This window comes from Megalobrama amblycephala, linkage group LG13, assembly GCF_018812025.1.
Source record: "Megalobrama amblycephala isolate DHTTF-2021 linkage group LG13, ASM1881202v1, whole genome shotgun sequence".
Taxonomy (NCBI): domain Eukaryota; kingdom Metazoa; phylum Chordata; class Actinopteri; order Cypriniformes; family Xenocyprididae; genus Megalobrama; species Megalobrama amblycephala.
This window is the reverse complement of record NC_063056.1, coordinates 35,738,369-35,760,567: the sequence shown is the minus strand read 5'-3', so window position 1 is coordinate 35,760,567 and position 22,199 is coordinate 35,738,369. Positions and strand designations below refer to the sequence as shown.

The 22,199-nt window shown below is 36.3% G+C and overlaps 1 protein-coding gene and 1 pseudogene across 6 annotated transcripts in view; both read right to left on the bottom strand.

The window, feature by feature from the left end:
• Positions 1–250: 250 nt before the first annotated feature.
• LOC125244189 lies at positions 251–9,993 on the bottom strand (annotated as a pseudogene).
• Positions 9,994–20,701: 10,708 nt separating this feature from the next.
• Positions 20,702–22,199, bottom strand: part of LOC125243173 (multidrug and toxin extrusion protein 1-like) — a 50,722-nt gene continuing 49,224 nt past the window's right edge. For all 6 annotated transcript variants that reach the window (XM_048152590.1, XM_048152592.1, XM_048152591.1 and 3 more), the window contains 3 exons: positions 21,716–21,810; positions 21,559–21,637; positions 20,702–21,459 (listed from right to left, as the gene is read on the bottom strand). In XM_048152590.1, coding sequence (XP_048008547.1) covers positions 21,224–21,459; positions 21,559–21,637; positions 21,716–21,810 — 410 coding nt within the window. In that variant the 3' untranslated portion in view covers positions 20,702–21,223. The remainder of the gene's footprint in view (positions 21,460–21,558; positions 21,638–21,715; positions 21,811–22,199) is intronic.

Below are 22,199 nucleotides of genomic sequence, written 5' to 3'. Positions count from 1 at the left end.
ATTGTAAGTTATGCATTGATGAATGTTTATATGTTGTCACTATATAATAAAGTAATTGTGTCTCTTAAGAAAATGGACTAAACCACTCAATTCATGCTGATTTAGTTTTCATCAAAAAAATCTTCATTTATGTTCTGAAGATAAACGAAAATCTTATGGGTTTGGAACGACATGAGGGTGAGTAATTAATGACAGAAGTTTCATTTTTAGGTGAACTAACCCTTTAATGATTTTCTAAAAAGTAATTTATTCTTTGCTTAAAATGGAAATGGAGTATATGGTACAGTTCACTGTGACAAATCAATTATTCACAGTGAATAATTAACTATTTTAAAGTCTATTAACTATTTTAAACTATTTTAGTACATTTGAAGGGATTGTAATGACTTTCAAGTGTCATATTACTGCAGAAATGTGTGAGAAAAAGAAATCGCTACCGGATCTTTCATGTGTTTTGCATGACAGAAAACTTTACAGTATAATTTTTTTTAATAATTTAAATAATCAAATAGACAAGAAACAGTCTTTTTTTTTTTCTTTTTTTTTTTAAGGCATTTAAAGCTCTTAAAAACAACCTTTTCTTCTTACATGCTCTCACTGAAGCAATAGCTGACATTTGCAAACATTCCTAAGGAACATTTATCAAACATCACATATGATTCTTTTTAAAAAAAAAACCCATCTCTAACAAATATCTTAAAGAAACTCAAAAACACAACAAAGAACCAAAATTAACTCTTAAAAGGGCAAAATATGAGAAAAAAAACTGACTTTGGTGAGTAAATAAAACTAGTTGTTTGCCTAGTAACTTGTTTTAAGAAATATAATGCAAATGTACCATATTGCTAAAAATCGTTTTCTTTCATAACTCAAGTATTCAGTGTAGCAACACAGTACAATAAACTAATGTGAATATTTTGGAATAAAGAAATATTAACTGTGCTCATCTGAGAAATATAATGAGCACCTCATTTAACACATATAAGCAGCATGAGGAAAACCGCAAGTCCTCGACGAACAACCAGCTGTCTGGTGGTAAACCCCAATTGTGACCTTTGTGCCAGTGTCTGTTATTCCTCCTTCTCCTTTACCGAGCCCTTCCAGATCAGTGTTTGCATCTGTCTGGCCTTCTTCAGTGTGCGGGGACTCTTCTGGCACTTCTGTACAATAATCAATCAACGTAAGAGAAAGTCCATGATGAAAGAAACATGTTTGTTTTTTTGTTTTTTTTTCCCCGTCATTAAGGTCATCATATACCACAGACAAAATGTACCTTCTGTGCAGCTCTATTTTCCATAGCATAAGATTCATCTTTAGTCTCAGGGGCTTGTACACCAGCTCTGGTCAAGGCCTGAAAATAAGAAGATACAGACTCAAGTGATCATCAGTTCAAATAGACTGATATATAGATATATATAAAATGGCCCACCTCTTGAGTTGCTTTTTTCCAGTCCAATTTGCAAATGAAGATGATGAAGAACAAATATTGTGTGAAAGCACATACAAAAAATCCAGTCCACAAACCTAGCAAGAGAGAACAAAATTAATTAATAGATTAAATAGATATATTAATGGAGGTATTAAGTGTGAAACTTGAGTTTAATATTTGAAATGTTTCAACGCTTTCAAATCATTTACCAACTATGCCCATGCTGAGAGCAAACATCAAGGACACTCCAATTGGGAATCCCACAAAATAATATACCACAATATTACAAAGAGCACCAAACAGCTGCTTTCCAGCACCTCTGACAATGCCACTTGTAATGCCCTACAGACAGAAAAACAATGTTTTAATTTGACTATTATCTAGAAGACATTATTAGACATTCTCAATATCTAAAGTGAATATCTGAGAAATAAAGGTAGAAAGACACTGAATTTTCCTTCTAAAAGTAAGTGTATAATGTTTTACAGATGTTTAGATATAAATACTGATAACCAGAATTAAATAAAAGTAATTTAAGAAAATACAGAAAGACTATTGTAAACAGGATGCGATTTTGAAAAATGTAATTCTCTAACTTTCACAAACATACAGACAGATCAGAATCAAAACAAATGGAAAAAAAATCACAAGCTTACCTCAATGGCATCAAATATATGAAAGAAGCTATACATGAGCATGACCTCTGATACTCTGAGCACTATTTCCCTTTGAGAGAGAGAGAGAGAGAGAGAGAGAGAGAGGCCACAGTCAGTACACAGAACTGAGTCAGAATCACTTTGATTTATTCAATCAACATGAAAAAACTTTATCTGAAGTTTTAATCAAATAACAGATTGTAACCCCACCGGTTTTACTCACACCGCTCTGAGCAGGATTCAAACCAGCATTTCCAGCATGGGAGGTGGGCGCGCTAATAAGGACGCTAAAGGTGTCAGTCACTAACATACCTCTTGAGGCCAGGGGAGTGAGGTTTTACCTGCAAAGATCTTTACTATATACAATTAAGGTTGCGACTACACAGGGTGCAAGTACTAGAAAAAACAACAGAAAAATTCTAATCCTGATTTTGAAAAAGAAACCATAACCATACCAACTGGCCCAGAATGGCATCTACCTTTTAGAAGAGTTTTTATTAGAGTTAATGAGCAAATCACGTACATCCAAAAACAGACGACACTTTGGCAGACAGCTTGGCTTGTTCTGTGTTTCCAGCTCCAAGAGCATTTCCCACTCTCACACTGGCTGCCACCGCAAATCCCATTGGAAGCTGAAAATGAGGTTAATACAGTTTTTTTCAATTGCTAACATACTTTTGTCCATTCTGTAGTCACATTTTCAAAACTCTAAACACATTTAGCAGAACATCCGTCTGTTGTGGCCATACCATTAACACAATTCATGTCCTTTTCACACAAAATGCAGTCAATTAACACATTTCTTAAATGCTTAAATTTTCTTTTCATATAAGCTTACCTCATACCAAAATCATGGATCTTTCTCATCTTATTTGCAAATGCTTAAACACAGCAAGTCAGAAATGAAGACCCAATGTTCCAATCTTTAAATATAGGATAAAACCTCTAATTCTGCAACAACAGCAGCTCAAAAGTATTGAAAAAAATATATCAAACAAATACTGAAACAATTGATAAGCATTTTTAATTAGCAGATCACTGAAATATTGAGAAATAGCAGATTCCAATCTCAGTTGGAGGAATAGTCAGGGGTTGAACTTCTTTCCATTACATGGATATACACAGTAAAATAGGACTCTTTGAATCGGATTTGTTCAGTGTGGATGAAGAACAACACAGAGGAGCAGAGAGAAAATAATATCTGGGTAAGGGAGAAGAATAGATGAAGGAGGAAAGGAGAAGTTGGATCAGGACAAGGGAGAAGAAGAGGTAGAGGAGAGGAGGAAGAATGTGTGCTGGACTGTGCATCTCTGTTTTTTTCACTTACATATGTAGAACCTATGAAAGCTTATTTCTGCCATGAATAGAAAATAAAAAAGGTAATTATGTCTTTTTATCTCACAATTCTGACTTTTTAAACTAAATTCCTATAATTTACATATCACAATTCTGAGGGGAAAAAGTCAGAATTGTGAGATGTATATTCACAATTGCAAAATAAAAAAATAAAAAAATTGAATTGTGAGATAAAAAGTCACAATTACCTTTTATACTTTTTTTATTCTGTGGTGGAAAAAAGCTTCAACAGTAACCAAAGGCCATGTATGTTGGATTTTTTGTTGATCAATGGCAGCAATTTCATGTTTTCATTTCAGTAAATGCTTCATGTAAAGCTTTTACTACAACAATTCCTCTACCACTGTTCCATATATGCAGAATATGTGGTCTGCGTAGGGCACTAACTACCAATGGGTCACCATCCCAACCTCTATGAGGGCAACATCAACACCACACACCCAATCCCAGAAAGAGATTTCAACCAAGGGGCCAACTGAAGTTCTGCATAGGGGATACATCTGACCAGTAGCTGCCCTGAGCAATTCTGTTACTTTCTTCTTCTTCTCTTTTTCTACTGCACATTCTATAAAGTAATGACTCACTTCTTTTGCCAAGAATGCACACATTCAACACTCAAACAAACATGTAGAATGGCTTACATGCATTATACTATTACAGTTTTTTACGATTGCTTACACACTAAAATTAAACTTTTCCCACAATTAGCAAAACCTTACACTCAAGGAGCAAAACACAAAGCTAGATCTGCACAACTATAAGCACATTCTCAGCCTCACACTTTTTGCAAAACACTACACACATTGTTTTGCACAACACTAAACACACTTCTCTACATTAGACACAGAAATCTAACATAATGTCACTTCTTTTCCATTTCAAGACACTGCTTTCCAAAATACCACACCTATAAACCAATTGATCAAACACAGCCGTCAGGTGTGAAGACACTTGGGTGCTTAACTGTAAACTCAACAATCAGGTGCTATAGTACTATAAAAAGGCAAAATGTGAGTTTGAGTCTTCAACAAAATGAAAGGCAATGTGCAGTAAGAGGGAGAGGGAGAAACATAATTTTGAATCATTTTGAATGTCCCGGGCCAACGCGGTGGTAACATCCCAATGTATGTTGCAATCACACAGAATGAGGTCCTCCACCAGCATGCCAACTTAGGCTCTTACAACACGGCCCACATATTCACATTTTAGACAGACTGCACAAAATCGTCACAGCAGAAGACCAAATGGATGCAGAGCAGATGAGATACATTGTCATATGGGACAATGTAAATTTCCACCTATCTGCCCTGGTCAAAAAACTGGTTTCATTAGCATCCACAATTTTCACTCCAATACATCCCACCATACGGTCCCTTCCTTAAACCCATTGAGGAGTTTTTTGTTTGTTGTTTTTTTTGGCATGGAAGGTTTACAATCTCCAGCCCTGTGTCAGGATGTGCCTCATTCAAGCCATGGAGAAGGCCTGACCGAACTGATGCAGGATCTGTGCAAGGATGGATTCACCTTTCAAGAAGATTCTTCCCTCGCTGTCTTGCGTGAAAGGACATCGCCTGAGATGTGGATGAAGCGCTATGGTCAGATCCAGCTAGGCCAAGAGTTGATGCTTTGGTGTTTTGTCTTCACAAATATTTTTGTTCGTGTAATATATTATATTTAGAATATGTTCTAATTTTCAGTGCAAAATATAACCTTTGGAAAGGCATTGATGTATTGAATGGTTTTACAATGTGGTGAGAAATAAATATTTTCATCAATGTGCAGTACTGATCTTGTGTTTATATATATATATATATATATATATATATATATATATATATATATATATATATATATATATATATACTGTATATATTCATGTACTTTACTCTAACAATATCTCTGAAAAAATCAAACCCAGACTATATAATTAGAAAAGTATAAAAGTTACAAGAGTTTAAGATTGAGCACAGCAGTGTGTAAATGAATCAAACAGAATCAGAATGTATGAACCATGTGTGTTCCTTACGGTGTCAAAGTTGGGTTTTGTTAAATTAATGTAAAGTTTTGAATGAAGTATTTCATTTTGCAAATGATCTGAAGTGTTGTGCTACTTTGGTGTAGGGTTGTGTTAATTGTGTGTAGTGTTTTGACAAACCGGGCCCTGTTTTCAAAATTGTGCTTAAGCAATCGTAAAAAACTGTACTGTAGTACAAGGAAACTGAATTATAAAAACAATAGATTTCATATTTTCTGCAGGTAGAACTGAAACATGACAAGTAATGCAGTTTTCATAATGCCATCAACTGTTAGTATTTTGAGAGTCATTGCGCTTTGATTGACTATATGTTCATGTTGAATAGAAAACTAGTGCTAGTGTTTGACACTCGATTTTGAATCAGGTTTGCTGTGTTTTGATAGAGTTAGTATGTGTTGAAAAAGGTTTTTTAGCATTTTGAAATGTGGAGTTTGTGTTTATATAACAAAATTTGGTTTTGGGCAGAAAATTAACTATTTGGCTAATTGTGTGATGTTTGTGTGTTGCTGTGTTAAGAGTTTAGAAAAAGTACTTTAAGTATTGCTAAACGCTTGTTAGCAATTGAAAAAAACTGTAAATGCATAAATACTTTAACTAAAAGATTCAAATATAATTTATCATAGATGCTCAGAAACAGAACTTGCTGCAGCTGGAGACACTTGGTTTTTGATATGGTTCTTTTATATGAAATTTTGATATGATTCTTCGACTTTTATTTCAACAGCAATTTTATCAGTTTTTCACTTGTATGATGAAAATTTTCCATTTAAATATTTAAACAATCACCCTATGTGCACAAAATCGGATGCGCAAAATACGATTTATTGCTGTTACCAACCGATGTGTCTGTTTTACCACCTAGGTAGAAGATAACAAAATATTTGCTAATGGAACACAAAACTGTAAGAACCATTAAAAAAAGAAGAAGAAGTAGAAGTAGTTTTGGCTGAATGTAGAATAACAGAAATGGAACACATATTAGTTCCACAGTTCTGTCAACAGGTTCCAATTTCAGTTTATTTTTCATATAATTGTAATGCTAATATCTTGACCCACTGACCAGCAAACAGCTGGTGCTGCTGAGTCTGAGAAGATCCTGAAACCAGTACAGGTGTTTATTTTCATGAAACCATGGAACCTTGGAAAAATATACCATAAACGCAATAGTGGCCAGCTCATAAACAACAGATTGGGCTCCCAGCTCAGCCTCACTGATGAGCCCTACAATGACAAAAACACCACAAAAAATATAATTTATTCATAACACAAACAAAATTGAATTACATAAAAACATAAATAGATTGCAAACCTGCCAGGAATCCACCAATCTCATATGCCCACCACTGTACACAAAGCATGAACATGCTGGGAAAAGCCAAGTGAATGAATGGACCCCATTCCTGAAGACAGTCACAAGACCAACCTAATGTGAGACAGTGAGATGTAACAGATGGAGACCTAGAAGTGCTTGTATGGCACTGTAATTGATATACAGTGTAGTAATTTGTTTCTTTGTTTCATTAGTTTCCAATAGTGACAAGTGGTGACAATGATAACAAATAATTATCATTTAAAGCTATCGGTATGTTTTTTACAGTTTTTTTTAATTGCTTTGGTGCAATTTTCACAACCAACTGGTAAATTTTCAAAACTCTTAGTACTAATATCACAAGAGATCATCAAAAGTGCACTTTTTTCAAACATTGCAGCACAAAACAAAATAAGTGTTTCATCTGATTATCTCTTATTTAGGAACTTGGTTTGTTGTTTTTATTCATTGTGAAGGATTGTGAGGAGTGTAAACCTCTTTCAGCATTATTTCAGCAGTTAATTACAAGGTCAAAATGATTTATTAAACTTTCTTATTTACCCACAGTGGATCTGCTGCTGCAAACACCATTTCCCACCATTTAGTACCAAAGCGAATAAAAAAAAACTGTAAGGGGGGCTGGGTACCTTGATGTCATCACTCATCAGCAACATTTCATTGGAGTACTTTCTGGTCAAATTTAAAAAAAAAGTAAACTTTGCACCGTTTCACCAAGACATGTTACAAACTCTCCTTTAACTGACAATCCATAGAACTATAGAACTATAGAACAACAGACAGACAGACAGACAGACAGACAGACAGACAGATAGATAGATAGATAGATAGATAGATAGATAGATAGATAGATAGATAGATAGATAGATAGATAGATAGATAGATAGATAGATAGATAGGTTAGATAGATAGATAGATAGATAGATAGATAGATAGATAGATAGATAGATAGATAGATAGATAGATAGATAGATAGATAGATACCATCCCAGGTGGCTTTATGCAGGCCTTTCCACTGAATATAAACATAGAGAAACACAGCCAAGGAATACTGGGAAATGGTGTTTGCAGCAGCAGATCCACTGTGGGTAAATAAGAAAGTTTAATAAATCATTTTGACCTTGTAATTAACTGCTGAAATAATGCTGAAAGAGGTTTACACTCCTCACAATCCTTCACAATGAATAAAAACAACAAACCAAGTTCCTAAATAAGAGATAATCAGAATCAAGCAGATTACCTTTACGCCACATCAAGCAGATGAAGAAAGATATAGTTTATTAAAGCATTGAGGATGTTCCCTGCTGCTCCTGTGATGACTTGAGGCCAAATAATACCCTAAACAAATATACAAACAAAAACAGACAGCATCACAGGAATAAATACATGAATAAACAAGATTAAGCAAAAGAAGAAGAAAGAAAAATCTTCTGCAATGGAGGCCTGACTTGATTTTGAAGATACCGTCCCTGCAGCTGATAGATAAATGCAGCCTGAGGATGCAAACAACAACATATTAAAAATAAATAAATAATTGGATGGAAAAATCAACTTTTCTTATGCACATTTCCACATTATTAATTATATATGGAGGAATAGTTTTTTATACTTTATAGATATTTACAGTTTATAGTCATTTTAATGGTTAATACTTTTAAGGTGTCACACAGGCAGAGCAGGCATGAATATTTTTACACAGAGTTGTGACAGACTGTTGAGAGAGAGAGAAACAATCACACACAGTTAAAACCAGTTACTTTTATTTTTTGCCTATGATAATAACTGTTTAAATTTAGTTTTGAAAGCTACTGTAATGATAATAGCCAACTGTGAGAAACTAGACAGATATGAATGCTAACTTTCATAATTCTTGCATAGTAAATGGCAATGATGTACTATTGAAATCACAGTACTGTTTGTTGTTTTTTCAGCAGATTCAGGTACGTTTTGTTAAACTGCTGTTAAAAAAATGTTTTTGAAAGAAGTTCAGAGGCTGCATTTATTTTATTCAAACATATAGAAAAACAGCAATATTGTGAAATTTTGAAATAACTTTTCTATTTTTAATATATGGTAACCCTTATAAGTACAATAAGATTCTATTTGTTAACATTAGTTAACTTGAACTAACAATGAAAAATACTTGCATTTATGAATTATAGTTAGTGTTATTTCAACATTTACTAATACATTATTAAAATCCTAAGTTATAGCTATTAATATTATTTAATAGACCTGAGCTAACATAAACAACAGTTCATATAAATGTTAACATGAATAAATACTGCTGATGATTAATATTGCTTATTGTTAGTTAAAGTCAGGTAATGCATTAACTAATGTTAACTAAAGGTACTTTATTGTGAAGTGTTACTGAATAATGTCACCTTTTCCTGTGATGGCAAAGCTGAGTTTTAACAGCCATTACTCCAGTTTTCAGTGTCACATGATCCTTCAGAAATCATTCTAATATTCTGATTTGATCTTGTAATACATATGTATAAACATTGCTTTGGATGAAAGCATCTGCTAAATGAATATATGTAAATTTAAGGAACTGTAGTCTCATGCGTGTGACTGTTGTTAGACCTGGCCACACTGGGACTTTGTCGGACAGCCAGCAGGATTGGCTCTGTGTTGATGAGCAGCGCCCAGCAGGGGAAACAGGCCAACAGGAGGATGAGAATCCCTCTCTGAAGTATCACACCCAGCCGCTTCAGATTATTACTCCCAAACGTCTGCAGGACACAATTCAATTCAAATGACACCTGAGCACAAATAACACTCACATTACTGAACATTCACTATCATACCTGAGAGATGAGTGTATCACATGCAGATGCCAATCCAGAGCCGATGGAGATGCCGGACACATTAATAACCTGTGAGCAAAAAGGATGTATTTACAGGCAAGGCAATGGGTGTTTTAATGAACGCCATTATAATTAAGTCATTTTGTGAACTCACAGCAATAGCCAGAGCCACACCAGCCAGTTCAGTTTGTCCACAGAACACAGTGCTGATGAAGCTGATCAGAAAGATCATCAGCTGAGATATAAACTGCATTAAGAGGGGAAATATTTTCAGGATCTGATAGACATTACCACTTTATGAGAAAAGAAACTGATCATATCATATTCTACAGATAATGGACTAGTGAAATATTTTATCTCATTATGGGTGATCAAACATTTCTTATGAGTATGAACAAATTTCACTTTAAACTTTGTGACTTAGATTGCATTCAGACTACATTTTATCAAATGTAATGGCAGATGTATTAAGAACATTCTAATATTCATATCTGATTCATTTCCAAATTGAAAATATTTTTGTGAAAACTATTAGGAATGAGCACAATGTAATTAACATTGGTTAAAAGGTTAAAGAAAAAAAAAATGTTTTGAGTCTTACTGTGGTAATACTGTCCATTTTCGTTATTCCTGAAGTCTTTAATTCCCACAACGCAACTTATATGAAGTTAAAGTACAGGACTACATCTGATTGAAAGACATTCCACTAAAGATCCACTGCAGGGAGATGTCTGAGTGGATAACTGTTTGGTAGTAAGTTTAGCCCTGCCTGCTGCTGTACTCCACGAGGTTATTGCATAAACAGAAGACACTGTGTACTCAGATTTAGGTGTTCGGTTTGTTGTTGCTCAAGCAAATAATAAAAACAACAATAAAAAAATATAAATCATTTTTATATTTAATAATGAAAATGTGACATGTGAAGGCCAAGTATGATAACCCATACTCAGAATGCTCTGCATTTTAACCCATCCAAGTTAGTTCACACACATTAAGAGCAGTGAGTAGTGAACACACACACACGGCGCAGCGGGCAGCCATTTTGCTTTGGCACCTCAGGCATTTCCTGCCAGAAATAAAAATCAAACCCACAACCTTATAGTTACCAGTCTGACTCTCTAACCACTAGACCATGAGAGCCCCCTATGTGTCAAAAGAAAAATTACTGAGTACATCTTATCTACAGATTTCTAAACAATGAATATCTATGTATGTATATCAAATCTGACTCATCAGAAACATGTTCACTGTATTGAATAATCTTTAAATCAGTCACATGGAAAACTTCTGTCTAGTCAGATATTAAAAACTGTTACATATTACTCCTGGGCCAGTGTCAGGGAATAAGCTGACAAGGACAAATTAGTAAAATTAGTAAACAATTAAGTAAATGTATAAATATGGCAGATGAAAGGCTAATTTTTAAATTGAGAGTGAAAACTAGAGATTCTTGTTTAAGCTTTTAATCTCTAAAAACATGAAGTGAATGAACCACATACAAAACTACTCAAAGTTGCAAAACCTTGGATTTAACTTAAGCAGAAGCTGATTTTCAAAATTGTGAGTTTTAAGCCTAGCTCTTTTGGGGCTAAAAATCAGTCCTGCAGTGCCTGAAACACTGGTGTCTGAAACACAGGCCAGATATCCATCCAACTCTTTGCTGGCTTCATGTGTACAGCCATGAGTCTTTTTGGGAAAGATGCAACAAGTTTTTCACACCTGGATTTGAGGATCCTCTGCCATTCCTGCTTGCAGATCCTCTCCAGTTCTGTCAGGTTAGATGGTAAATGTTGGTGGACAGCCATTTTTAGGTCTCTCCAGAGATGCTCAATTGGGTTTAAGTCAGGGCTCTGGCTGGGCCATTCAAGAACAGTCACGGAGTTGTTGTGAAGCCACTCCTTCATTATTTTAGCTGTGTGCTTAGGGTCATCGTCTTGTTGGAAGGTAAACCTTCGGCCCAGTCTGAGGTCCTGAGCACTCTGGAGAAGGTTTTCGTCCAGGATATCCCTGTACTTGGCCGCATTAATCTTTCCTTCGATTGCAACCAGTCGTCCTGTCCCTGCAGCTGAAAAACACCCCCACAGCATGATGCTGCCACCACCATGCTTCACTGTTGGGACTGTATTGGACAGGTGATGAGCAGTGCCTGGTTTTCTCCACACATACCGCTTAGAATTAAGGCCAAAAAGTTCTATCTTGGTCTCATCAGACCAGAGAATCTTATTTCTCACCATCTTGGTGTTTTTACTCCATGCAGGCTTTCATGTGTCTTCTGTCAGCAGTGAGACTTACACATGTGATAAATGCAGGGATATTGTCAGGCTGACAGAGAGAATCTCAGAATTAGAGACACGCGTCCAAACTTTAATTGAGGATAGTGAGAATGAAAGGGCCTTAGATACTGCTTTGGATGTGACTAGCCTAGTAAACACTGCACATTCGGTTCCGGTTGTAGAAGCCATGCAGCAGGCTAACTGGGTGACTGTGAGGCGGCATAGTGGCAAGAACAAACACCACTCTTCCGTTCCGATTAGAACATCAAACAGGTTCTCCCCACTCAGTGACGCACCCACTGAGAATCCTGTTGAAAGTGCCCTAGTTATTGGCGATTCTATTACACGGAACGTGAAAATAGAGACACCAGCCACCATAGTCACATGTTTGCCGGGGGCCAGAGCACCTGACATCAAAGCAAATTTAAAAGTGCTGGCTAATGCTAAACGTAAATATTCTAAAATCATTATCCACGTCGGCACAAATGATGTTCGACTTCGCCAGTCGGAGATCACTAAAATTAACATTAAAGAGGTGTGTGAACTCGCAAATTCAATGTCAGCAGAAGTAATTTGTTCTGGCCCTCTTCCTGTTCGTCGGAGTGATGAGATAGTTAGCAGGTTATCATCACTCAATGGCTGGCTGTCTAAGTGGTGTCCGCAGAATAATATAGGTTTCATAGACAATTGGAAAAGCTTTTGGGGCAGACCTGATCTGTTGAAAAGAGATGGTATTCATCCCTCCCGGGATGGTGCTGCTCTTCTATCTAGAAATTTGGCAAATAGTCTTAGAGCTAAACCATGACAAACCAGGGCCCAGATCAGGACGCAGACAAACTGGCTAAACCGACCGTCTGCTAGCTGCCTCACGTCACAGAACTCAAATAATTCACAGCACATAGAAACTCTTTCACCTAGATATTATCACATAGAGACTGTGTCTGTACCTCGAACTAGTAAATACAAAAAACTTCCGAAACCTTTTAAGGGTAAAAATTTAATTGATGTTCAAAAAATGAAAGTCACAGATAAATCAGATAAACAAATGATAAAGCTTGGGTTACTGAATATTAGATCTATTTCTTCAAAAGCACTTATCGTAAATGAAATTATCACATACAATAAACTAGACTTGCTGTGTTTGACAGAAACCTGGCTAAAACCAGACGATTACATTACTTTAAATGAGTCTAGTCCTCAAGGTTATGATTATCGACACAATCCTCGACAGAAAGGCAAAGGGGGAGGTGTTGCTGTAATCTATAGTAATATATTCAGAATCATTCAAAAGAATTTCAAATATAATTCCTTTGAAGTGATGGTGCTTTATGTAACATTATGTAAGTTGACATTTGTGCTGGCTACTGTATACAGGCCACCAGGGCACCATACTGACTTTATCAAAGAATTTGCTGATTTTCTATCAGAGTTAGTACTGGCTGCGGATAAAGTCCTTGTTGTTGGTGATTTTAATATCCATGTAGATAATAATAAAGACGCATTTGGATTGGCATTTGCAGACATTTTAAACTCTATTGGAGTTAGACAACACATGTCAGGACCCACTCATTGTCATAATCATACCCTAGATCTAATACTGTCGCATGGAATTGATATTGATGCTGTTGAAATTCTACAGCAGAGCGATGATATATCAGATCATTATTTAGTCTCGTGTATAATACAGTTAGCCAAGGCTACAAAACCACCACCCAGCCATAAATATGGTAGAACCATCACTTCTACCACTAAAGATTGCTTTATAAATAATCTCCCCGAGCAGTTTCATCGCCTTAGTATACCTGACAACTTAGAAGAACTCGATGCTGCAACAGAAACTATTGGCTCTCTCTTTTCCAGCACATTAGATGCAGTCGCTCCTTTACGTCTAAAGAAGATTAAGGAAACTAATCCAACGCCGTGGTATGATGAGCACACTCAGGCTCTAAAACGAGCTGTGAGAAAAGCAGAACGTAGCTGGAAGAAAACAAAACTAGAAGTTTTTCGCCTTTCGTGGAAAGAAAAAATGATTGAGTACAGAACGGCTATAAGAAATGCTAGATCTACTTATTTTTCAAATCTCTTAATAGAAAACAAACATAATCCTAGGTATTTATTTGACACAGTGGCTAAATTAACTAGAAACAGAGATTCAACTGCTGACGTTTCCAAAGAGCACAGCAGTAATGACTTTATGAACTTCTTTGCTTGCAAGATTGACAATATGTGACCAGTCACGGAAAGTAGGGACACAAGTCGGTTTTGGGGCATTTTGAGTTATTCATAGATTCTGAAAGTGCAGTCTCCAAGCTTTCCAACGATGTGTGACACATGGAAATCTGATAATATTTGGAGAAGTTGTGGCCATTTGAAGGTAGGCAATCAAGAAAGCTCAAGAGGGAGAAAAACCCCTTTAAAGTTTGTGCAGTTCTCACCTGCTGGGAGTGACAATAGGGCTCATTTACATCTCATTTAGATAAGCCATACCCCCTGTAAAGCTGCATGGACCGCATACTATTAATAATAAAGGTTAATGTGCATTGTAAATGTCAGTAATTTATTTTTTTTTACTTTTATAAAAATGATTTAGAGGCTGAAATATGTGACTTTTTTGTCAAAACTCTATTTGAACTTGTGCATTGTAGATAACATGTTGCAAGACACTCCTTTAAAATCTGCCCATCATTTTTAATGTTATTATTTTAATGTTTATGTAAAGAAAAAGTACATATTGATGCTAATTTTATTTTTTATTTGCTGGTTTTCCACATAAAACTTGGTGAATTGACTTTTTGAACAGGATTCTGTGATAACCATGATCATTTTGGTCACTAATCATGAAATGAAATGTTCTCACCTGAGAAGCCTGTTAAAGAAGAATAGGCAATCCAGGAAATAACTGGACTAACAGAGGCCAGAGATCGCTAACTATGGCTATTCAAAACACTTTTCAAGACAATAAATACACGATTGAGGCAATGAATGCATGTATTGACTGAATTTGCGTCTGAATAGCGCTGGCTCCGTGGGTGTGGCCGCATTAGCGGATAATGAGCTGAATCACGGACTTCTGACATGGCTCTCTTTTCATACAGATTACATAAACACAGAAGGTTTGTTTTCGATTTGACTTACACATTTTAAAACTTGACATTTCAATGTTTTTTCAGACATAAGTATAATTTTTTTATGATTAGTATTCACTAAGTTACAGTTCATTTTCTGAGAACTATCAGATTGGACTTCGTTCAGAGGGAGATGAGAGATCACGCATCATGTTAGTTTTCTTTATTTTTCAAAAAGCACGACATTTTGTTTTTACTCTGAGTGTACACAAATAAAAGAAGACATTCTATAGTTTCAATTGATATATATTACTTATGTCTCTATGACAAAATATGATGGAGTATTTTAAGTCTGTTTTGCTGCAATGTGAAAAAAAACCTGCAAAACGCGCCGGCGCGTTACCCGACTCCAGAGAGGTAATGTCTTATTATGCCGCTTTCATCGTCGCTCAGATCGTCTTCAGAATCAGTGAGCGCTTGTTCATAAGCATCCGGCTTGTCGAAGAAGTACTTCAAAACATTTTCGGTGTAATGGCCACGGTTCTTCATTGAATTTTGATATCAGCTAGAGCCGGCCAGAGCGCTGCATAATAAGTAGCCACGCTTCCCAGTATGGAAATACACACAGACAATGACACGCCCCTACTGCGTGCTAGAATCTCCGAAAAACAAGCCGATTTCGACCTCAAAATGTACGCTTTTAAATATACCAATACTGCTATCTCAAACACGGAAAGGCTTCTTCATGATCTCAAATAACAGATTCTGCAAAAAAATGAAAATCACCAATTTTGAAAAAAAAAGAGAGTTGTGCTGCCGACTTGTGTCCCTGGATTCCGTGACAGGTCACATATTAGAGAGAAAATTAAAAACATGCAACCGTCTACAGTTTCGCTTCAGACAGTGCACTGTAGTGTCCCTGAGGTAAAACTAGAATCATTCGCCGCTATAGGAGAGGAAGAATTATCTAAACTTATCAAATCATCAAAATCAACAACATGTATGTTAGACCCAATGCCGACTAAACTACTGAAAGTAATGCTTCCAGAGGTCGTAGGTCCACTTCTTGATATAATTAATTCATCTTTAACACTAGGATACGTGCCAAAAACTTTTAAGCAGGCTATTATTAAACCTCTTATTAAAAAAACTCAATTAGATCCGAGAGATTTAGTAAATTACAGGCCAATCTCGAATCTACCTTTTCTGTCAAAGATACTAGAAAAGGCAGTTTCAACACAACTGTGCTCCTTTTTAGAAAGAAATGGAATCTGTGAGGATTTCCAGTCAGGATTTAGACCATACCATAGTACTGAGACTGCTCTCTTTAGAGTTACAAACGATCTACTCTTATCATCCGATCGTGGCTGTATTTCTCTATTAGTGTTATTGGATCTCAGTGCTGCTTTTGACACTATCGATCACAACATTCTTTTAAAAAGACTTGAAAACTATATTGGCATTAGTGGAATTGCTTTGGCATGGTTCAAATCTTACTTATCTGACTGTTATCAGTCCGTAGTAGTTAATGAAGAGATGTCGTATCGATCACAAGTTCAGTATGGAGTACCACAAGGCTCAGTACTAGGACCGTTGCTTTTCACTCTGTACATGCTGCCCTTAGGAGAGATAATTAGGAAGCATGGTGTTAGTTTTCACTGCTACGCTGATGATACTCAGCTCTATATTTCCTCGCGCCCTGACGAAACCTACAAATTCACAAAACTAACAGAATGAATAGCTGACATTAAAAACTGGATGACAAGAAATTTCTTATTATTAAATTCAGAAAAAACTGATATCCTAATCTTTGGACCAAAAACTTCCTCACGAAAAAACCTTGAATACTCTCTAACACTTGACGGGTGCTCCATTAAATCTTCATCCTCAGTTAGGAACCTGGGTGTGCTCTTTGATACCAATATTTCATTTGAAAGTCATGTTTCTAGTATCTGTAAAAGCGCCTTCTTCCATCTAAAAAATATATCTAAATTACGACATATGCTCTCAATGACAAATGCGGAACAGTTGGTTCATGCATTCATGACCTCAAGGCTAGATTACTGTAACGCTCTACTGGGTGGTTGTTCTGCTCGGCTTTTAAACAGACTACAGTTGGTCCAAAATGCGGCAGCTAGAGTTCTTACTAGAACCAGAAAGTATGACCATATTAGCCCAGTTCTGTCAACATTACATTGGCTCCCTATTAAACATCGTATAGATTTTAAAATCTTGCTACTTACTTATAAAGCTCTAAATGGTTTAGCTCCCCAATATCTAAGCGAGCTCTTGGCGCATTATAGTCCCTCACGTCTATTGCGATCTCAGAATTCAGACCAGTTGATAATACCCAGAATATCAAAATCAACTGAAGGTGGCAGATCCTTTTCCTATTTAGCACCTAAACTCTGGAACAATCTTCCTAGCATTGTTCGGGAAGCAGACACACTCTGTCAGTTTAAATCTAGACTAAAAACACATCTCTTTGCTCTTGCATACACATAACACATTATCAATACATTAACATTTTTCAAATCCGTTAAAGGATTGTTACGCTGCAATAATTAGGTCGGCCGGAACCGAGAACATTTCCTATAACACTAGATATACCTGTACATCAGAATAAGAATGGCATCTACGCTAATATCTGTCTCTTTGCTTATCCTGAGGTTTGCCGGGTGCTGGATCCAGGCCGTATCCAGATCAGATGGAGAACCTGTGGAGACCTGACTACAACGTAGCCCAGGAGACAATGGGCCTACAGATCCAGTCCTGGCTGCATCTATAATTCAGATTTTTAATCCCCGTATCCGCTTACATATATTTATATATAATCTATTTTTAATCTCTATAATACAAATGTATAATTCAGATTTTGATCTCATATCCATTTACATATATTATATATATCTTCCAAGGGGTTTTTTCCCTCCTAGGACTTTTTTCCCAGTGTTAACACGCTGGGTTTTTCTCCTAGGGGGTTTTTTCCACCCCTGGGAGTCAGCCGACATTGGCTTAATGTAGCACCATCTTGTATATGTTACATATTACCACGCTTGCTTGTACAGCTTATTTTTAACCACTTCTCTTTTTTTTGTGCTTCTAATATGTAAAGCTGCTTTGAAACAATTACCAATTGTAAAAAGCGCTATATAAATAAATTTGACTTGACTTGACTTGACTCTTGCACTGAGGAGAGGCTTCCGTCGGGCCACTCTGCCATAAAGCCCCGACTGGTGGAGGGCTGCAGTGATGGTTGACTTTCTACAACTTTCTCCCATCTCCCGACTGCATCTCTGGAGCTCAGCCACAGTGATCTTCGGGTTCTTCTTTACCTCTCTCACCAAGGCTCTTCTCCCCCGATAGCTCAGTTTGGCCGGACGGCCAACTCTAGGAAGGGTTCTGGTCGTCCCAAACGTCTTCCATTTAAGGATTATGAAGGCCACTGTGCTCTTAGGAACCTTAAGTGGAGCAGAAATTTTTTTGTAACCTTGGCCAGATCTGTGCCTTGCCACAATTCTGTCTCTGAGCTCTTCAGGCAGTTACTTTGACCTCATGATTCTCATTTGTTCTGACATGCACTGTGAGCTGTTAGGTCTTATATAGACAGGTGTGTGGCTTTCCTAATCAAGTCCAATCAGTATAATCAAACACAGCTGGACTCAAATGAAGGTGTAGAACCATCTCAAGGATGATCAGAAGAAATGGACAGCACCTGAGTTAAATATATGAGTATCACAGCAAAGGGTCTGAATACTTAGGACCGTGTGATATTTCAGTTTTTCTTTTTTAATCTGCAAAAATGTCAACAATTCTGTGTTTTTTCTGTCAATATGGGGTGCTGTGTATACATTAATGAGGAAAAAAATGAACTTAAATGATTTTAGCAAATGGCTGCAATATAACAAAGAGTGAAAAATTTAAGGGGATCTGAATACTTTCCGTACCCACTGTAATTTCCAGGTCAACAAAGAGAATATAGAACCCAAGAGGTGACAATCTGATACTTTTTAGGCAACAGTCACTAGATGGCGCTCCGGTAGCGCGGCCGCCATTATGGGGTGAAAATACTAATTGGACCATTGAATCCTTCACATCTTACACACCCAAAATCTGTGAATTTCACTGCCAAATCAGAAGCACAGTAGAACAGTTTTTTAAATTAAGTCACCAGTAAATTGTATGGCTCCCTCAGTAAATGTTGTATTGTTTTATATGTTTTATTTTACCAGTTGTGGAATCCAACCATTCATCCATCTGAGGTAACGTAGTTAGCCTACTTTTTGAGCATTTCCATTTTATGAAACTTTACACATTTATTAATAGTAAATTAATAATTAATTAATTTAAGATCATCATGTTTGCAGTGAACAATATATTTCAGACCTAGTGGAGTAATAATAATAATATCTAGACCTGAATTGAAATAAGCTATATTGCACGTTTTAATGGATCACGCTACAAACATAATGATCTTATGATCTGCTGTGTCCATTATCGCATAATTCCCACTTTTGGACACTTTTGCTTCAATGGACATTAGACAACACTGCAAAATAAAGCTGTTATATTCATATATTTATTGTCCAACATTCCCAATTTTTCTGATGCATGTCATAATTTAATTTCATATGTTGGTATTAATTCAGTGTTTATAAGTCTAATACTAATACTAGATCTTTAAAGAGTTTTAACCCAAACTGACTGAGAGCAAAAAGGTTTTGTGAAAAAGTTTTTTTTGGGTTTTTTTAACAACGCAGCTGATATTGCCATAGAAACTAGTGGACTGCCAAGACGGCTTCACCCCAAAATGGCGGAAATGTAAGGCCGCTGCTGGTGTTGCAATGGAACATTCTGTTGAGTGTCGCTTCTTGTTAGTGTATATTCTTTGAGGTCAAGGTGCTGTGCATTGTGGTAACTGATGCAACATGACGTGACTTCCAAAGGACCAATGAACATGTCTGACCAATTTCATGGAATGTGAAAATGAATCTCATTGAATAAATAACCTTTAAATTAAACTGGTCATCAGCGCAATTCAATTGGTTTGGTAATAGCAAAAGAAAATAGAATGAAGTGATCTCCAAAAAATAAGTACTTTTTGACTGTAAATAAAATTGTAAGGAGTAAAAAGTACTCTTTTTTTTTCTCAAAAAATGTAATCAAGTAAAAGTAAAAGTATTAATTTTGAAATGTACTCAAGTAAAGTAAAAATCCCCAAAAATAATACTTAAGTACAGTAATCAAGTAAAATTACTCAAGTACTTTACACCTCTGGCCAAAACCCACAAAAGATGTCATTAGATTGTTGATGGTGTACACACAGTGCAGCGCTTCCGGGTTCTACATCAGAATGCCGGCTCAGTATTACATGTGATTCTGATGTAAGAGCTAGCCAATAATGAGCTGGCGTTCCGATGTAGAACCCGGAAGCACTGCACTGTGTGTACGACGTCAACCACGTAGGAGACTGACAGGGAAGAAAAGAAATTGTTGAAAAAGTTATATTTTGTTTTGTTTTTGCATACAAAAAGTATTCTCATTGTTTCATAACATTAAGGTTGAACCACTGTAGTCACATGGACTATTTTAACGATGTCTTTACTACCTTTCCTGGGCCTTGAAAGTTGCAATGACGTTGCTGCCTATGGGTGGTTCAGAAACCTCTCGGATTTCATCAAAAATATCTTAATTTGTGTTCCAAAGATGAACGGTCTTACGGGTTTGGAATGACATTGGAATGTGAGTAATTAATGACAGAAATTTTATTTTTGAAATAACGCTTAAAATCAAGACAACAACACAAGGATCATATAGTTTCATTTCAGTGATGTTCAACACCAAGCAATTTAACTAAACAGGCTAAGTGTTGTCTATGGAGCCTCTAAAGGGACATGGTGGTGAGAAAAAAAAAGAGAAAGTCAATACTTTTGTCCTGAATTTTGAGATATAAACTCACAATTGTGTGAGAGACAGAAAAAAAAAAAATTTTTTATTCCATATGAACAACCTCAGTACTGACAATAAATAAAAAATACATGTCAAGTAACTGTTACAGCTTGTCACTTATTTTATTCTTGAAATTCAATAAAACTTTCACAATAACAGTATAATACAATTAACACAACTGATATCAGAACTAAAAATTAAGAAATAAATAGAAAAATAAATAAGACAATCATCTACCTCTCAAATATTATTAACTTTGCTTAGGCAGTGGTGGATTTTTAAAAATTTTCATTGTAGACAAAGCTCTGTATTTAATATGCTCATCTGAGAATTCCAGTGAGCACCTCATTTAACACAATCCCTCCAGCTAGTATAAGCAGCATGAAAAAAACTGCAAGTCCTCGACGAACAACCAGCTGTCTGGTGGTCAAAACCACTCCAACTATGACCTTTGTGTCAGCGTCTGTTATTCCTCCTTCTCCTTTACCGAGTCCTTCCAGATCAGTGTTTGCATCTGTCTGGCTTTCTTCAGTGTGCAGGGACTCTTCTGGCACTTCTGTACAATAATCAATCAACGTAAGAGAAAGTCCATGACGAATGAAACATGTTTTTTGTTCATCATAAAGGTCATAATATACCATAGACAAAAATGTACCTTCTGTGCAGCCCTTATTTTCCATAGCATAAGATTCATCTTTGGTCTCAGGGGCTTGTACACCAGCTCTGATCAAGGCCTGAAAATAAGAAGATACAGACTCAACTAATCATCAGTCCAAATAGACTATATATATGGATGAGGAAAAATGGCCCACCTCTTGAGTCGCTTTTTTCCAGTCCAGTTTGCAAATGAGGATGATGAAGAACAAAGACTGTAGGAAGACACACCCAAAAAACCCAATCCACAGACCTAACAACAGAGAGAAGAGACGTGAGGAGATTGATGGAGTGTTCAGTGGAGCACTTGAGTTTAACTCTCTGGTGGTGCTTCTAACTTTTGTGTCACACTTGTTCTCCTATATAGATTGTCAAAAGTGACCAAACATTTTTTTTTAATGACTTTTAAAAGGGGTTATAATGCTATTTCATGTATTCTGACTTATTTACACTGTTAAAGAGTTGGATTCTCATGCTAAACATGGCCAAAGTTTCAAAACATGAGTTGGACGTATGACAGAGTATTTATGTTCCAAAAATTCTCTTCCAAATCGTCACAGCTTTCGGATTTTTTTTCGAGCATCGGCCTGAGTGACATAAACGGGGCGGAATTCCTTGTACGGGCACTTCTCCTGGAAGGGC